The sequence below is a fragment of the Pangasianodon hypophthalmus genome, chromosome 11, assembly GCF_027358585.1.
Source record: "Pangasianodon hypophthalmus isolate fPanHyp1 chromosome 11, fPanHyp1.pri, whole genome shotgun sequence".
Lineage (NCBI taxonomy): Eukaryota > Metazoa > Chordata > Actinopteri > Siluriformes > Pangasiidae > Pangasianodon > Pangasianodon hypophthalmus.
This window is the reverse complement of record NC_069720.1, coordinates 26,302,936-26,321,793: the sequence shown is the minus strand read 5'-3', so window position 1 is coordinate 26,321,793 and position 18,858 is coordinate 26,302,936. Positions and strand designations below refer to the sequence as shown.

The window sequence follows — 18,858 nt, the reverse complement described above, 5'->3', positions numbered from 1 at the left end:
TACGCGGCGACCAGGAGTTCCCAGGACTGGGCCCTGAGACAAGAACCCAGGTTCTCTCCACACAGCTAAGGCACGGCGGCATCGTCGCGTGACCTTGATCATGCGGAGCGGGTTTCCTCTGTTTCGGAAAAACCCCCTGGTTTTGAGCCACCACTGTAGGGGTCTCATGTGCAGCAGGCCAAACGGTATCACGTTGGACGCAGCTGCCAATAGGCCCAGCAGTCTCTGAAACTGCTTTACAGTGAGTGACCGGCCTACTTTCACTCTCGCGACCGCTGTGAGGACCGACTCGATCCGAGCAGGAGACAAACGTGCCTGCATCGTGGTCGAATCCCACACGACGCCTAGATAAGCGGTTCTCTGAGCTGGAGAAAGCACGCTTTTCTCGGCGTTTAGTCTTAACCCCAGTTCCTTCATATGGGCGAGAACGGCATCTCGATGCCGAGCCGCCATCTGCTCTGAATGAGCTAAAATCAACCAGTCGTCGATATAGTTCAGTATGCGGATGCCCTGTAGTCGCATAGGAGCCAGGGCAGCATCCACGCACTTCGTGAAGGTGCGGGGTGAGAGTGCTAGGCCGAAGGGAAGAACCCGATACTGGTAAGCTTCGCCCCCGAAAGCGAACCTCAGGAACTTCCTGTGCGGGGGAAGGATGGAGATGTGGAAATACGCATCTTTTAGGTCGATCGTGACGAACCAGTCCTCGGACCTGATCTGAGACACGACCTGAGTGACCGTAAGCATCCTGAACTTCAGTCGAGCGACTGAGAGGTTCAATTGCCGCAAGTCCAAAATGGGACGCAGCCCTCCCCCCTTCTTGGGAACAATGAAGTACCGGCTGTAGAACCCTGACTCCCTGTAGTGAGGAGGGACCACCTCGATGGCCTCCTTCCTCAGGAGAGTACGTACTTCCTGCTCCAATACCAGAGCCTGCTCGGGACCCACCACAGTGGGAAGAACCCCAGAAAAATGAGGTGGAGGCGAGCTGAACTGAATTCGGTAGCCTCTTTCTACAGTACGCAGGACCCAATGAGACACATTCGGCAGAAGTTTCCACGCTGCCAGAAAGCTCACTAAGGGAATCAGTCTCTCGAGACTGACCTCTGGTCTAATAGAAGCAGTTAGCTGGGTGCCCTGAGGCGGCGAACCGACATGGGGGAAATGAGCTAACCGCTGCGAAGGCCTCAGGAGAGGCCGCGAGCCTCCCAGACCCGCTACGTTGCCGGGCGAGAACTGGGAGAGGCGCTCGCCGGAGACCGCTGCGCCCTGAAGCACCATAGGTGGCAGGGTTGGCAGATCGACCTCCTGAGGGCACTGGGGGGACCCGGGCACCGTAAGATGAGGTGTACGCCGCGTCGCCCCAGAGGGGCCCGCCCTCGGAAGCCCTGGGCCAAAACCATCAGGGCTTCTTAGCCGCGGCCCTTCTGGACATGAGGACGGTCCTCAGATCCGCCTTAGTGCCCGAAGGGCCGGGCCCAGAGCGTCGTCGCGACCCCTGCTCCCGCCTCGGGGGAGCACGGGAGGCGACGCTCTGCTTTTGGGCCTCCCTGTAGGAGGGGGCCGTACACGAAGGGGGCTGCCCCCGCCCGGCAGCCCCACGAGCTAGAGAGCGACGGGGGAGGAACCGCTGGAACGCCGCCGCCTGAGCACGGGCCTGCTGGTATCTCTCGACGACGGAGTCTACCGCGTCGCCAAACAGGCCCGAGGGAGTAAGCGGGGCGTCCATGAGCACGACCCTGTCCTTCTCTTTCATATTGGACAGGGTCAGCCAGAGATGCCTCTCCGCCGCCACCAGGACTGCCATAGACCGACCGATAGCACGGGCGGTCTCCTTGGTGGCGCGGAGGGACAGATCAGCGGCCCGCCTGAGCTCAGCTACCTGCTCAGACGTACTCTCCCCCTGCTCATCCAGCTCTGTAAGCAGGTCAGCCTGGTACGCCTGTAACACCGCCATGGTGTGCAGACACGCACCGGCCTGACCTGCTGCCGTGTACGCCTTGCCTACCAGCGCTGAGGTGGTCCGCAGCGGCTTGGTAGGCAACGCCGGAGCCTTCAGGGACGATGCAGCAGCAGGGGACAGATAGCTGGCTAGCGTCTGTTCAACCCTGGGCATCGCCCTGTAGCCGGAGTAGTCCAGCCCCGCCACATTAGCGTAATGGGAAGACGTGGGGCTGAACAACCGGGCCGAAAATGGCCTATTCCAGGACCTCGACACCTCAGTGTGGAGGTCCGGAAAAAAGGGCAGGCTCCGGGGCGGAGGTGGCGGCCTACTGCGCAAAAAACGCTCCTCCAGTCTAGAGCCCTGAGGCTCAGGCCGTGACTCAGCGGGCCAGTCAATGCTAAGCTTAGCGACTGCCCGTGCAACCACCTCGAGCAGCTCCCCGTATTGAGGAGACTGCGGCTCAGGGTCGACGCTCTCCACATCGACCTCCTCGGAGGACGATAGGTGGAGCGCCGAGTCCGCTCCCCGGGGGGAAGAAACCGCAGAGCGTGCTTCCGAGCCCAGGGAGGGGACAGAGGACCTGGAGGGGGAGGAAGGAGAAAGGGACGGGCCCGTCTCCATTCCCTCCGCCAGGTCCATCTGCGAGCCCCACGAGCGCAACCGCCGCTCTGCCTCGGCAGAAGCGGGGCCGGCACCGCGAGGCACGCTAGTGAGGGCTCCCTCCTCAAAGAGAGCCCAGCGGGAGCGGAGAGTGCGCAGCGGTAAACGCTCGCAATGTGCGCAGCCGGCTCCCTCGAGAGCCGACTGAACATGCTCCGCTCCCAAACAGGCAACGCACAGACTGTGTGTATCCCCGCCCGTAATAAATCGCGGACAGGGAGGAACACACGGCCTGAAGCGCTGCCCGCTCTCGCCCTTAGTCTTAACCTTGGCTTTAGGCATGCCAAAGATAAAACACCAAAAGACAAAAATAGACAGACAATAAACACAGAGCGCTTGCTGAAAACAGGAAGCTAACGCGGGGCTCGCCGCTCGGGCTTTTATGCTTCCGGGTCGCTACGTCACCCCGCCCGTGACGTCTCGCCCATCCATTGGACGGATTAGACACGTGATTCAGAGCGCGGTCACGCGGGGGCGTTCCCATAGCGTTTCGTGACGCAGCTCGAGTTCCTGAAGGGGAACAAGACTGTATAAGATTTTGTTGTTGAAAACTCAGGGGACTAAAGTCAGGAAAGAAAAAACACTTAAAATAAGTAAAATAATGTTCCTGAGCTGTGAGTCGCCCTGACAATCGTGTAATACTAACTCACAGTCAGCGCCATGTCAGGGGTGTCGTGTCAGAATCAGGAGAACATTTATCCTTGTGGAATTTGCATCATTAGCTATTTTTGCATTTCAAATTGGGTGAGAGCAAGTCAACTGGGGTGCCTCAATCTCGGCGTGTCTACTTATTTATCTGTGTTTTACCTAGCGTGCTAACACTATCCGGCTCACGCCTAACGTAACAGAGATAGGGAAACAAAAATACACAGACAGAATGCGATAGATTTATTCTCTATACTTCTCGGAGACTTGTAGAGCCTACACTGCAGAGCACTGAGAGATTACAGTAGAACAACTGAGAGATTTTCTTATTTCACCCAGTGCTCAGTAGCTCTGACATTCACACTGACGTGCAAAAAGTATTTACCTCCTATAATGCTTCTGTAATATTTAGGAAATGGCAGCAGAGAATCACATTCTGCTGATAATTATATCCAATTGGGACACACACCAAACTGCATACTACCAGGCTGAAAAGTTTGTCAGTACACCACTGGTGTCATTGCTTTTCAGGCAAACTACTTACTGATTAATAAACAGTTCGGGATGCAGCCTTGAATTCTGTCTAAATGTACACAGACTTGGCACTTGCAACCATGAGATTAATGTGCACCGTGGACAAGGGCGCAGCACAACCCACTCTGCAAATTTTACATTTATGTTCTTCCATAAGTAGCTTTCAACAGCAGTCATAAAATCAGTTATTCCTGTTCACCTGAAAATAAAAACCCATGTCTATCTCTCTCTCTTTATGTTCTCTCTATTATCTGAGTAACATATTGGAGCTTATCTAATAGCATTTTTATTCTATGGAATTAATGTGTGTGTCCTCCTTTTTCTTTTGATCCAGTAGGAACTGACAAAGCAGGAGCGTTCGAGGTACTGTTTTCCAGGCTCAAGCAGGTTAGCAGGCTCATACAGTCACACACACACACACATGCTGGCCTATGGTGTGGTACCTCTGGTCTGTGTGGCTGCAGGTTTGATTTTCTCACTGAACGTCTGACTGCGTCTGTTTCCTGCTGAGCTGACTGAACCGCGCGGTGACGACTCGACACACACAGCAGAAACTCTCGATGTAGGGCCAGGAAGTCTGAACGAAAGACAGAGAGAATATAAGCCAAAACGTCTTATCGATTTTAAGGTGATTACGTTCTGACTATAATTTACAATGTACTGTAAAGATTTTCTGGTCAGAACACCTCAAAGCCAGCAAAGACAGCACATTCATCACAATTAGATTGAGCGTTAGATTGAGCGTTAGCAAAATTGGTGTTAGTATTCATGTATACAGACAGATGACAAATGAAAGGAATTTATAATGAAACATTATAATAAATATATAATGAAACATTATAATGAATCCTTTCTATCCTGATAAGAGTGGTGTCTTCCAGAATAACCCTGCACCTATCCATAGGGCACAAGCGGCTCAATAAATAGTTTGATGAGGATGAAAATGATATAAATGGCCTTCACAGTCACCAGATATTGTGTATTAGTATCAGATACCCTAACAGTAGGCTTCAATCTCTTTTCATATACTCATATTCATAATCATTTCTTGTGATATGTTTTTATACAGATATAATGGGTGAAAAACACTGTAACATTTATAGTAGTAGGTATTGTGTATAGTGGCTAAAGGTATAGTAGTAGGTATTGTGTATAGTGGCTGTAGGTATAGTTGCAGGTATTGTGTGTAGTGTGGCTATAGGTATAGTAGTAGGTATTGTGTGTAGTAGCTATAGGTATAGTAGCAGGTATTGTGTGTAGTGTGGCTATAGGTATAGTAGTAGGTATTGTGTATAGTGGCTATAGGTATAGTAGCAGGTATTGTGCATTATAGCTATAGGTATAGTAGTAGGTATTGTGTATAGTAGCTATAGGTATAGTAGTAGGTATTGTGTGTAGTAGCTATAGGTATAGTAGCAGGTATTGTGTGTAGTGTGGCTATAGGTATAGTAGTAGGTATTGTGTATAGTGGCTAAAGGTATAGTAGTAGGTCTTATGTGTAGTGGCTATAGGTATAGTTGCAGGTATTGTGTATAGTGGCTATAGATATAGTTGCAGGTATTGTGTATAGTGGCTATAGGTATAGTAGCAGGTATTGTGCATTGTGGCTATAGGTATAGTTGCAGGTATTGTGTATAGTGGGTATAGGTATAGTTGCAGGTATTGTGTATAGTGGCTATAGGTATAGTTGCAGGTATTGTGTATAGTTGCTGTAGGTATAGTAGTAGGTATTGTGTATAGTGGCTATAGGTATATTTGCAGGTATTGTGTATAGTGGCTGTAGGTATAGTAGTAGGTATTGTGTATAGTGGCTGTAGGTATAGTTGCAGGTATTGTGCATTATGGCTATAGGTGTAGTAGTAGGTATTGTGTGTAGTGGCTATAGGTATAGTAGTAGGTATTGTGCATTATGGCTATAGGTATAGTTGCAGGTATTGTGTATAGTGGCTATAGGTATAGTAGTAGGTATTGTGTATAGTGGCTGTAGGTATAGTAGTAGGCATTGTGTATAGTGGCTATAGGTATAGTAGCAGGTATTGTGCATTATGGCTATAGGTATAGTTGCAGGTATTGTGTATAGTGGCTATAGGTATAGTTGCAGGTATTGTGTATAGTGGCTATAGGTATAGTAGTAGGTATTGTGTATAGTGGCTGTAGGTATAGTAGTAGGCATTGTGTATAGTGGCTATAGGTATAGTAGCAGGTATTGTGTATAGTGGCTATAGGTATAGTAGCAGGTATTGTGCATTATGGCTATAAATATAGTTGCAGGTATTGTGCATTATGGCTATAGGTGTAGTAGTAGGTATTGTGTGTAGTGGCTATAGGTATAGTAGTAGGTATTGTGCATTATGGCTATAGGTATAGTTGCAGGTATTGTGTGTAGTGGCTATAGGTATAGTAGTAGGTATTGTGCATTATGGCTATAGGTATAGTTGCAGGTATTGTGTATAGTGGCTATAGGTATAGTAGTAGGTATTGTGTATAGTGGCTGTAGGTATAGTAGTAGGCATTGTGTATAGTGGCTGTAGGTATAGTAGTAGGTATTGTGTATAGTGGCTGTAGGTATAGTAGCAGATATTGTGTATAGTGGCTGTAGGTATAGTAGTAGGTATTGTGTATAGTGGCTATAGATATAGTAGCAGGTATTGTGCATTATGGCTATAGGTATAGACGCAGGTATTGTGTATAGTGGCTATAGGTATAGTAGTAGGTATTGTGTATAGTGGCTGTAGGTATAGTAGTAGGCATTGTGTATAGTGGCTATAGGTATAGTAGCAGGTATTGTGCATTATGGCTATAGGTATAGATGCAGGTATTGTGTATAGTGGCTATAGGTATAGTAGCAGGTATTGTGTATAGTGGCTGTAGGTATAGTAGCAGGCATTGTGTATAGTGGCTGTAGGTATAGTTGCAGGTATTGTGTATAGTGGCTATAGGTATAGTAGCAGGTATTGTGCATTATGGCTATAGGTATAGATGCAGGTATTGTGTATAGTGGCTGTAGGTATAGTAGCAGGTATTGTGCATTATGGCTATAGGTATAGATGCAGGTATTGTGTATAGTGGCTATAGGTATAGTAGCAGGTATTGTGTATAGTGGCTGTAGGTATAGTTGCAGGTATTGTGTATAGTGAGGTAGGTATAGTAGTAGGTATTGTGTATAGTGGCTGTAGGTATAGTAGCAGGTATTGTGCATTATGGCTATAGGTATAGTAGCAGGTATTGTGCATTATGGCTATAGGTATAGTAGCAGGTATTGTGTATAGTGGCTGTAGGTATAGTAGCAGGTATTGTGTATAGTGGCTATAGGTATAGTAGCAGGTATTGTGCATTATGGCTATAGGTATAGATGCAGGTATTGTGTATAGTGGCTATAGGTATAGTAGCAGGTATTGTGTATAGTGGCTGTATGTATAGTTGCAGGTATTGTGTATAGTGAGGTAGGTATAGTAGTAGGTATTGTGTATAGTGGCTGTAGGTATAGTAGCAGGTATTGTGCATTGTGGCTATAGATATAGTTGCAGGTATTGTGTATAGTGGCTATAGGTATAGTTGCAGGTATTGTGTGTAGTGACTATAGTTGCAGGTATTGTGTATAGTGGCTGTAGGTATAGTAGTAGGTATTGTGTATAGTGGCTGTAGGTATAGTAGTAGGTATTGTGCATTATGGCTATAGGTATATTTGCAGGTATTGTGTATAGTGGCTGTAGGTATAGTAGTAGGTATTGTGTATAGTGGCTGTAGGTATAGTAGCAGGTATTGTGTATAGTGGCTGTAGGTATAGTAGTAGGTATTCTGTATAGTGGCTGTAGGTATAGTTGCAGGTATTGTGTGTAGTGGCTATAGGTATAGTAGCAGGTATTGTGCATTATGGCTATAGGTACAGTAGCAGGTATTGTGTATAGTGGCTATAGGTATAGTAGCAGGTATTGAGTATAGTGGCTATAGTTAGAGTAGTAGGTATTGTGTGTAGTGGCTATAGGTATAGTAGCAGGCATTGTGTATAGTGGCTGTAGGTATAGTTGCAGGTATTGTGTATAGTGGCTATAGGTATAGTAGCAGGTATTGTGCATTATGGCTATAGGTATAGATGCAGGTATTGTGTATAGTGGCTATAGGTATAGTAGTAGGTATTGTGTATAGTGGCTGTAGGTATGGTAGTAGGCATTGTGTATAGTGGCTATAGGTATAGTTGCAGGTATTGTGTATAGTGGCTATAGGTATAGTAGCAGGTATTGTGCATTATAGCTATAGGTGTAGTAGTAGGTATTGTGTATAGTGGCTATAGGTGTAGTAGTAGGTATTGTGTATAGTGGCTATAGGTATAGTAGCAGGTATTGTGTATAGTGGCTGTAGGTGTAGTAGTAGGTATTGTGTATAGTGGCTATAGGTATAGTTGTAGGTATTGTGTATAGTGGCTGTGGGTATAGTTGTAGGTATTGTGTATAGTGGCTGTAGGTATAGTTGCAGGTATTGTGTGTAGTGGCTATAGGTATAGTAGTAGGTATTGTGTATAGTGGCTATAGGCATAGTTGCAGGTATTGTGCATTATGGCTATAGGTATAGTTGCAGGTATTGTGTATAGTGGCTATAGGTATAGTTGCAGGTATTGTGTATAGTGGCTAAAGATATTGTAGTGGATATTGTCAATTGTGGCTATAGGTATAGATATTGATATTGTGCATACAGAATTGTGTCTGTGTGACATAATTTTGGCTGCATAAATCCATGCAAAGTGTAAAACTGCCCCATGTGATGTGCCTCTCACATGCATCAACAGCTTGAGAGACATCACTGTACCTTCTGGGTGGATTTTTGCAAACAGCATTAATAAAATGTCACAGTAAATTAGGTGCTATAAATAAAGCTATCATTACTAACATTATTATAATAGTTAATCTTGTTACATCATTCATCATATGACAAAATGAGGCTAGTTTTAGTAACCAAAAGGAATTGAATTAATCCAGGAATAAACCTAAAATACTTACTTGTAATTATAGCAGGGCTCCACAAATTACTAATATCAATATTACTGATATTATTAATAATATAATCACCAATATTACTAATGTTAATAATGAAATAAAAACAATCCTATGTTTGTATTATAAATAAATATATTATATTAATTACATTAATGTTTAAATAGCAGGGGGGAAAAAAACAGAAAACATAAAAAAGCATCAGTATAATTAATATCAAAATATAACATAGAAGCAGGCACACACACTCACTGGTAATGATTTATAAGACACTCAAACAGGAATTCGTACACACACACACACACACACACACAGTGGGTAAATGTATCTTCACCTCACACAATTCAACTCGATACAGGTCTCCTCAACAGTCCACCTTTAACAGACAGAAAACTAGTTTGGATCTGCTAACTGCTAGCTAGTTAGTTAGCTATTGTAGCTAATTATAATAATTATAATAATATAAATTATAATTATAAAGTAAGTTAGCAAGCTGGTGTGACTGTAGAGACTGTGAAGGAGATTCAGTGTTAGAAGGAAGGAAATTTAAAAGAAATACATTTTTTTAACATATTTGTGGAGTACCTGCAAGGGTTTAACACAGCATGCAGAGGAAGAGAATGATGGGCAAGAGGAGAATGAGGAAGAGGAAATGGTGTAGAGGAGGATAAGTAAGAGGAGTATGAAGGATAAAAACAAAAAGAGCAGGAAAGACAGATCATGGAGAGAGAGAGAGAGAGAGAGAGAGAGAGAGCTAACCTAGATGTCTTTTTCTGACCAATGGAAAACTTGAGAAGTTTGCTCTCAGAGGAAGTCCTAGACAAAAAGAAAGAAAAGATACAACAGGACACAGAGAGAGAGAGAGAGAGAGAGAGAGAGAGAGAGAAAGACAGTGATAGACTGAAAACCAGACACATAATGTTGAATATGCTACAACATTCACTCGGTCACACCCATTAACTCATCACAGCTCCTTATAAACAGGAAGTGACAGGAACCGTGCCATACCTGGACTGCATCTCCGCCTGTGCTCGATGGATCTGTGCTGCTGAGGCGTGTGTCCCATGCGAGGAGGCCGTGGGTGTAGGTGCAGTATGTGTGTGAGTGTGTGTGAAGTGTGTCTGTGAAGTGCTCTGCTGCTGCTGCTGCTGTTTGTATCGTGATAAACTAAAAAACAGTCCCAGTATTGCCTTCAGATTCCCATTTCTGATCTCTGAATAGACAGACAGGGAGAGATAGACAGACAGACAGATAGACATACAGACAGACAGACAGAGAGTGAGCATCCATTGTAAGATTAAGTACATACCGATGTGCTCCTACACACAAAGGGCACGAAGACCACCCCTCCTTCACTGAGACACACGTGCAAACAGGCCTGGCGCAAGTGGGGTGAAAGGTGATTTTATAGGTATAGGTACAATTACAGGTGCCCTCAGCCCATAGAGGGCATAGGTCCTGGAGTCTATAGGCCCCTTGCTATGACTGAATTGTTGTAATAAGCTAAATTGTACTAAATGAAACACAAAATTACAAAATCATGCAATATATTGATGAAATAAGTTTCAATTTCCCATCCAATAACCCCTCTCCAAAATACAGTTTACTCCACTGTCCGTGGTTCATGCGACTGTGTGTAACGAGCCTAGCAGAGTCGCCACTTTGCAAAAAAAACAACATAAATCAGAATTTCAATAATAGCAGGAAAAAAGGAGAGAGAGGTCAGGAGTAGTGAAGGGGCCCAGAGGATAACCACTTTCATTCTGAAGAAAGGTGAGTGTTTTAAGTCAAACGTTTAGTAAGATGTTCATTCTACAGGCTTCTAACGCTTGGAGCCAACGAAGTTCGCTAGCTTGTTTTAGTTACTTGGTATGCTTATGCTAATATTATGTATGCTAGATGTTGAGTATGCTAAAACCCGTAGTCTTCTAAAATCCATGGCATCGCAATCACTGCAGCAAAGATTAGAATGCTTATTCATTGCTTATTCATTTACTCATTGTGTTCCATTGAAAACTGTCATTATGTAGAAGATCTCAATTCTATAAACAACGTTGACCTAGCTAAGCTAGCTTAATTCCATAGGACTGATGATGAAAAGCAATGAAGCAGTGGATAATGTCATTTAGCTTTCTAGTTAGCCAGCCAAGGGACTGACAGGTACAGAGACTACACCTCCTTCACTGAGACTGACAGGTACAGAGGCCACACCTCCTTCACTGAGACTGACAGGTACAGAGACTACGTCTCCTTCACTGAGACTGACAGGTACAGAGACCACGCCTCCTTCACTGAGACTGCCTTGCTTACTGAGACTAAGGTTAGGGTTATATTTGACACGCGACTACACATAGGTGTGTGGGTGCAGCAGTTGTCTGTGGCACACCTTTCATGTTATGGACGTACATAGTTAATTTGCTAAATGAATACAAGCAAGCAGCCATCTTGTGTACGTGTACATATGGTGTAAAAGCAGTCTAACAGGCATGGCCTCTGGGCCTCTTGTCAAACGTGAATAGAGAGACTCAATGGCAGTTACGGTGTATTATATTGCCTTGATGATCCTGAAAGAATAGCAATGTGCGTGTGTGTGTGTGTGTGTGTGTGTGTTGGTCAATATAGTTTCTTACCTTCAGCTGAGAGTCCCTGTATGTTCACACCTTTTGCTGCCAGAAAAGCCAGACATGTATCAATATTTTCAATCTGGGGAACAAGTAGGGAAAAGGTTCAGATGAGGTCAGATGTACAAGTACAATTTTGACCAGCAAATTCTGGAAAATTCAACGCAAAATCACACACGCACACACCAGACATCCCACCCTGCAAAAACTCATTTCAGGAAGGTAGCACCAACTGCCCCCAGCCCCCTGACTGAGATGGATGATCTGCGCTAGAGATATCTTTACTGCGCTATTCATGTAACCTAAAACATTTAATGTTTAGAAATGTTGATATAGGCTACCACTTCCCGATTCGTGAAAATCTGAGTGTCCGGTGTAGGAGAGGGGCACAAGGAGAATCCAAAGAATTCCCGTGTGAACCCAGTTATGCATTAAAATATGTACTTATATTTTATCAATCTATTCTATATTGTTTTTATTAATTTATTTAATTACAGTTTTAAACAAGTGTGCAGAGAATCTGGCCTCATCACGTTGTAGAACATAAGTAAACCTGCAGGTAATCAACTAGTTTAAATAATGCTAGCTCTGCTAATGAACAGACCTGAACTCACCTCAACATGTCTTTTACAGTCATTTAACCCACCATGGGCAATAGAAAAGTCACTGTCATTATTTTTTACCCCTGTTGGGCAGGGGTACACCTTAGTGTAGTCTGGAGTAAAGTGAGTTTTATATTTTCTTTTTCTCTGACACTCTTCTCGGACAGCAGATGCCATTGCGGCTGCAGACTCTGGAAGTGTGAACTGACAGGAGATGGAGAGAGTGAGAGGTTGACTGTATAGCCGCCCACAGACACAACTGATTGGGTTATTTAGCGCATAAGAGACCAATCATCAGAGGATGCTCATTCTGTTGCAATTCAAAACTTACTATAGCTGCGTCTCATTGCGCAGCCTCCGAAATGAGACGCGGCTTTTATCACTACATGTGTCTCTCTCGCTCGCTCGCACGATTTCCGGGATATTGTATCTAATTTGCGGGCATCAGGGAGCCACTATGAATATGCGGGAGACTCCCGGAACTTCCGGGAGAGGTGGGATGTCTGACACACACATATGTCTGACATTATTATTTATGCCGCTAATTCAGGCTACGCTAACCCTTTAACTTAGTGTTAACAAAAAAAAGGGAAAAAATTCAAATATCACCACAAGGTTAAAATCGTCAGATATTCCTGTCTTTGTGGGGACATTCGGCCCCCACCAAGATATAAAAACATGCCACACACACCCATAATGTATGTTTATCTGTGTAATAGTGAGAGTATTCAGTACGTCTCATATATGTAAAGCTGTTAAAGAAACTCTCTGTTGCTAGGAGACAAGCTCAGATCCTAGCACTAGAGAGTCAATCAATCAGGTAAAGAAAGACGCTGATTGGTCAGCTGCTGTATCAGCTGGAAACTGGAATTCAAATTGACCATCAGTGCATGATTCACACTTTAACGTGAAATATTTCAACAATAATAAATTTAATAAAATATATAATGTTCTTAAAACCAAAAATCCACAGGGCACCTTTAACTAAAAGTATCTACACAACAAGTGTGAATGGAATTTTTAGTTTGTGCTCATCACAAAAATGAAGAAGAAGAAGAAGAAATGCGAGGAATTAGACACCAACACACCCTGATATGTACTGGGTGACAGTTGTTGCCGAGGGTCAAAGGTCGCACCAAGGAATTTTGAGACAGGAATTCATATCATGCACTGTGAATAAAAATAACTCTCTAAATAAAACCGAATTTGTCGGCATGCTTAGCGTGTCCACACACACATACACACACACACACACACACTTAAAAATCATCAGTGAGATTGATAATAATACAGAACTTAATGAAATGTGTAGTAAATGTAGACTGTTTGCATGTGTGTGAAATTTATTTTATTACAGTTATCTATTGCGTGTATTATTGCAGACTATAAGTCAGTCCTCAGTGTGAGACTTTAGCATGAGTTAAGAAGATTAACCTTTTCTTACCAAAGGCAATAAGATGACTTCCTTTTGAGACTAATCTCCCAGGTTTAGAGTTCGGAGATTTGACAGGAGTCTAGGTCTTAAAGCAATGCCCCACTAAAGAACTGCTAATGTGGATAAAATGTATCAAACCAGTGGGAGGTGGAAGTTAGCATTAGCATGCTGCATTTACATGAGGCCAAATAACACCATTCTTGCTACCACATTCATGAGGATAAAATGTGTGAGATAAAATGTGTGATGAAATGTTTTCAGCACAGTTCAGTAGAGAGGTGATAACAACCTCGCTATACCAACGCTGGAGCAGAATCAGTCCTTGCTCCTCCAGAGAAAATGCAGTTTAGCACTTGTTAGAGCAGGGAGCTGAAGGAAAAGGTGTGGAAGAAAAACTCATCAAACAGAGACTGACACACACCAAACTTCTTCCCTGTGATTCAGGAGTTCTCAGCACACAGCTCAGTGTCAAACACTGATTTATCATTCATAGAATGAAGTATTTTGGAGTTAATGAACAATGGAGCAATGAGTCCAAACACTGGTGTAAATGTGTATGTTGTGTATAACAGTCAATAAACAAAAGTTTCCCTCAACCACAGACATACACACATTTATTGTGTTTTAATTATCCTCTATTAACAGCCCTTTTTGGTGTGGAGGTGTGACTCCTACACATGACACATGTGTTCATACCACACACCTGTGTGTCTGTGTGTGTGTGGTATGAACACATGTCATGTGACTTCTACACACCCTTCAGAGATTCCTTTGCTCTCATTCTCTGAGATTTCGCCCATCTGTTACATCCCTGCAGCTGGTAGATTATTATTATTATTATCAGTAGTAGTAGTAAAAGTGGCAGTAGTAGCAGCAGAGGTAGTAGTAGTAGTATCAGCAGCAACAGTAGTAGTAGTTGCAGTAGTAGTACCACCAGTGATAGTAGCAGCAGCAGTAGTAGTTGTAATAGTAGCAGCAGCGGCAGTAGTAGTAGTAGGGGCAGTAGTAGTAATGCCAGTAGTACCAGTAGTAGCAGTAGTGGTACTATTTTATTTGGTTCTATTTGCATTTTAAGTCTGTTACATTCCTACAGCTGGTAGCTTATTATTATTATTATTATTAGTAGTAGTAGTAGTAGTAGTAGTGGCAGTAGTAGAAGCAGCAGTAGTAGTACTAGTAGTAGTAGGAGCAGTAGTAGTAACAGTAGCAGTAGTAGTACCAGTAGTAACAGTAGCAGTAGCAGTGGCAGTAGTAGTAGCAGCAGCAGCAGTAGTAGTAGTAGGAGCAGTAGTAGTAGCAGTAGTAGTAGCAGTAGTAATAGTAGCAGTAGCAGTAGTAGTAACAGTAGCAGTAGTAGTAGTAGGGGCAGTAGTAGTAGCAGTAGCAGTAGTAGTAGTAGTAGTAGTAGTAGGGGCAGTAGTAGTAACAGTAGCAGTAGCAGTGGCAGTAGTAGTAGCAGTAGCAGTAGCAGTAGTAGCAGTAGCAGTAGTAGTGGGGGTATTAGTAGTAGTAGTGGGGCAGTAGTAGTAACAGTAGCAGTAGCAGAAGTAGTAGCAGTAGTAGTAGTAACAGTAGCAGGGGCAGTAGTAGTAGCGGTAGCAGTAGTAGAAGTAGTAGGGGCAGTAGCGGTAGCAGTAGTAGTAGGGGCAGTAGTAGTAGTAGTAGGGGTAGTAGTAGTAACAGTAGCACTAGCAGTAGTAACAGTAGCAGTGGCTGTAGTAGTAGCAGTAGCAGTAGCAGGGGCAGTAGTAGTAGCAGTAGAAGTAGCAGTAGTAGTAGTAGTAGTAGGGGCAGTAACAGTAGCAGTAGTAGTAACAGTAGCAGTAGCAGGGGCAGTAGTAGTAGCAGTAGCAGTAGAAGTAGCAGTAGTAGTAGTAGTAGCAGTAGCAGTAGCAGTAGTAGTAGTAGTAGTAGTAACAGTAGCAGTAGTAGTAGCAGTAGCAGGGGCAGTAGCAGTAGTAGTAGGGGCAGTAACAGTAGCAGTAGTAGTAGTAGTAGTAACAGTAGCAGTAGCAGTAGTAACAGTAGCAGTGGCTGTAGTAGTAGCAGTAGCAGTAGTAGTAGTAACAGTAGCAGTAGCAGGGGCAGTAGTAGTAGTAGTAGGGGCAGTAACAGTAGCAGTAGCAGTAGTAGTAGTAGCAGTAGCAGTAGCAGTAGAAGTAGCAGTAGTAGTAGTAGGGGCAGTAACAGTAGCAGTAGCAGTAGTAGTAGTAGTAGTAACAGTAGCAGTAGTAGTAGCAGTAGCAGGGGCAGTAACAGTAGCAGTAGCAGTAGTAGTAGTAGTAGTAACAGTAGCAGTAGCAGTAGTAACAGTAGCAGTGGCTGTAGTAGTAGCAGTAGTAGTAGTAGTAACAGTAGCAGTAGCAGGGGCAGTAGTAGTAGTAGTAGGGGCAGTAACAGTAGCAGTAGTAGTAGTAGTAGTAACAGTAGCAATAGCAGGGGCAGTAGTAGTAGCAGTAGGAGTAGAAGTAGCAGTAGTAGTAGTAGTAGGTGCAGTAACAGTAGCAGTAGTAGTAGTAGTAGTAGTAGTAGTAGGGGCACTAACAGTAGCAGTAGCAGTGGTTGTAGTAGTAGCAGTAGGAGTAGTAGTAGTAGTAGTAACAGTAGCAGTAGCAGTAGTAGTAACAGTAGCAGTAGCAGGGGCAGTAGTAGTAGCGGCAGTAACAGTAGCAGTAGCAGTAGTAGTAGTAGTAGTAACAGTAGCAGTAGCAGTAGCAGGGGCAGTAGTAGTAGCAGTAGCAGTAGTAGTAGTAGTAGTAGTAGGGGCAGTAACAGTAGCAGTAGTAGTAACAGTAGCAGTAGTAGTAGCAGTAGCAGTAGTAGTAGCAGGGGCAGTAAAAGTAGCAGTAGCAGCAGTAACAGTAGCAGTAGTAGTAGTAGTAGTAGTAGTAGTAACAGTAGCAGTAGCAGGGGCAGTAGTAGTAGCAGCAGTAGTATTAGTAGGGGCAGTAGTAACAGTAGCAGGGGCAGTAGCAGTAGCAGGGGCAGTAGTAGTAGCAGCAGTAGTAGTAGCAGGGGCAGTAGCAGGGGCAGTAGTAGTAGCAGCAGTAGTAGTAGTAGGGGCAGTAGTAGTAGTAGTAGGGGCAGTAACAGTAGCAGTAGTAGTAGCAGTAGCAGTAGTAGTAGTAGTAGCAGTAGCAATAGCAGTAGCAGTAGGAGTAGCAGTAGCAGTAGTAGTAGCAGTCGCAGTAAAAGTAGCAGTAGCAGCAGTAACAGTAGCAGTAGCAGCAGTAGCAGTAGCAGTAGTAGCAGTAGCAGTAGCAGCAGTAACAGTAGCAGTAGCAGCAGTAGCAGTAGCAGTAGTAGTAGTAGTAGTAGTAACAGTAGCAGGAGCAGTAGCAGTAGTAGTAGTAGGGGCAGTAGTAGTAGTAGCAGGGGCAGTAGCAGTAGCAGGGGCAGTAGTAGTAGCAGTAGTAGGGGCAGTAGTAGTAGTAGTAGGGGCAGTAGTAGTAGTAGTAGTAACAGTAGCAGGGGCAGTAGCAGTAGTAGTAGTAGGGGCAGTAGTAGTAGTAGTAGTAACAGTAGCAGGGGCAGTAGCAGTAGTAGTAGTAGGGGCAGTAGTAGTAGTAGTAGGGGCAGTAGTAGTAGTAGCAGGGGCAGTAGCAGTAGCAGGGGCAGTAGTAGTAGCAGTAGTAGTAGTAACAGTAGTAACACACCTTTGATTATTTTCCTGTAACAGCATGCTCTGTCATGTTTTAGTCCTTACTTATCTCACACACACACACACACACACACACACACAATGAGCCTATTAGAGTAACAGGTGTGTGCACCTGCCTACAATGCTGCATCAATGGTTCACTGTTCTTTCTTTCTTTCTTTCTTTCTTTCTTTCTTTCGCCATTGCTCTTTGTGCTAGTCTTCTGTGACCCTCTGTGGTTTCATAGGGGTGGAAATGATTGTGACGTAGGTTTGCTAACCATCGTCTCCTGAGATCACTCCTAGCTGTGAATTCACGGAAGCTTAAAGCTGTTACACTTCAGAAAGACGCTGTGCAGAGGGGGACACAGCATTGCTCCAAATATTCTTCACTTGTCTTTAAAAATAGTGTAGTGAAGGACAAACAGTACTCACGAACGTAAACAGGGCTACTAAAAATGCGAGAACCATGCAGTTTCAAAATGGAAATGCGTCACAGCCCTGAGCGCAACTCATTTAAAGCTGAGCAAGCTTGCTCACGCTACAGCGGGGTTGTTGTTGGGGTAGCTAAACTTCAGAGGATAAATAGCTAGCTTTGTAGCTATCACTCTGGCTCATAATGGTTTGAGGATGGGTTGTATTAAGTGCTTATAAACGTTTCTGCCTACCAGTCGTAAACTCCTCTATTTTACTCGAGGTTCCTGTTCAATCAACCAGACTTCACATGACGATAGTTATGATGAAAGGGACAATAGCTGCTGATGTAAGATACAAAACAAAAAGCTATAAATCATGTACATGATGAACTGATGCTATAGAGCTTAATTTGAAATAGATACTAAGTCTCATGGATGAATGAGTGAATAAATTATGTAGCTGTAAATGAGAGCTGTTCATTACAGTGATATCACAGACCAGCTGCACTGACCCTGTTACCAGGCACACATGCATGCAGAAGGTGGCCAGTGCAGTGGCAGTGTGATAAATAAAATGAAACCATATCCATCATAACCACTGTCCCCTATACAGCGCATTCCTGCTACACTCCAATTCCCTCCTTAAACGAAGGCAAGTCGTACACTCAGCTAACTGTGGGCATTCCTCCTGACAGTGAACTTTCTTCTGACAACTTCTGATCAATCAGATTCCAGAATCCACCAATGCTGTGGTATAAACTAGTGCGACGATTTAATAATTTGTAACTAGGAATGATTTCTGAATAATCTGGAAGTAGATGGAACAACTTGAGATATTAAAAGGGGGGGGGGGGAAGGGAAACACAGAGAGGGACAAAAAGAGAGACAGGGAGACATGTAAGTGAACCAAGAGGAAATATTATATTAGAGCATAAAAGTTGCCAACTAGTCATCTCTCTGTCTGTCTCTCTAGATATCTCTGTCGTTCTCTCTTTTCCTCTCTCTTTAACTGTAACACACTCAGTGAATAGTGAAAGTAAAATTAAGGAATGAACACACTCACCATCTGCGAGTGGCTCTTTGGGCAGCCGTTAATGTCCTCGATCTTTTCATTGGCTGCAGAAAGAGAAAAGTTAAGTGTTTAAGTCCATGAACTTTGTCCAAGAGAGTGTCAGAGTGTGTGTGTCTGTGAGTGAGTGTGTGTGTTAGTGGGCCCAACCCCCTACGAGCAGCTGAGAAAAGGCAATACAGACTGCCAGCTGATTCCACACTACCACATACACCGAGGAAGGAGGCAGATGAATAAGCACAGAGTGTGTGTGTGTGTGTGTGTGTGAGTGAGTGAAAAAAGGAGTGCTCTGTTTGATAAAAATATA

At 44.1% G+C, this 18,858-nt stretch overlaps 1 protein-coding gene across 13 annotated transcripts in view; it reads right to left on the bottom strand.

The window, feature by feature from the left end:
• The window catches only part of nav2a (neuron navigator 2a), a 122,874-nt gene that overhangs the window by 50,928 nt on the left and 53,088 nt on the right, over positions 1-18,858 (bottom strand). For 9 of the 13 annotated variants that reach the window (XM_053238005.1, XM_053238006.1, XM_053238004.1 and 6 more), the window contains 6 exons: positions 18,546-18,598; positions 11,400-11,472; positions 9,778-9,982; positions 9,529-9,585; positions 9,104-9,145; positions 4,225-4,358 (listed from right to left, as the gene is read on the bottom strand). In XM_053238005.1, the coding sequence (XP_053093980.1) occupies positions 4,225-4,358; positions 9,104-9,145; positions 9,529-9,585; positions 9,778-9,982; positions 11,400-11,472; positions 18,546-18,598 (564 nt within the window). Of the gene's footprint in view, positions 1-4,224; positions 4,359-9,103; positions 9,146-9,528; positions 9,586-9,777; positions 9,983-11,399; positions 11,473-12,004; positions 14,421-18,545; positions 18,599-18,858 lie in introns of those variants that run through there. The other 4 variants (XM_053238008.1, XM_026909978.3, XM_053238009.1 and 1 more) reach the window with 3 other exon arrangements.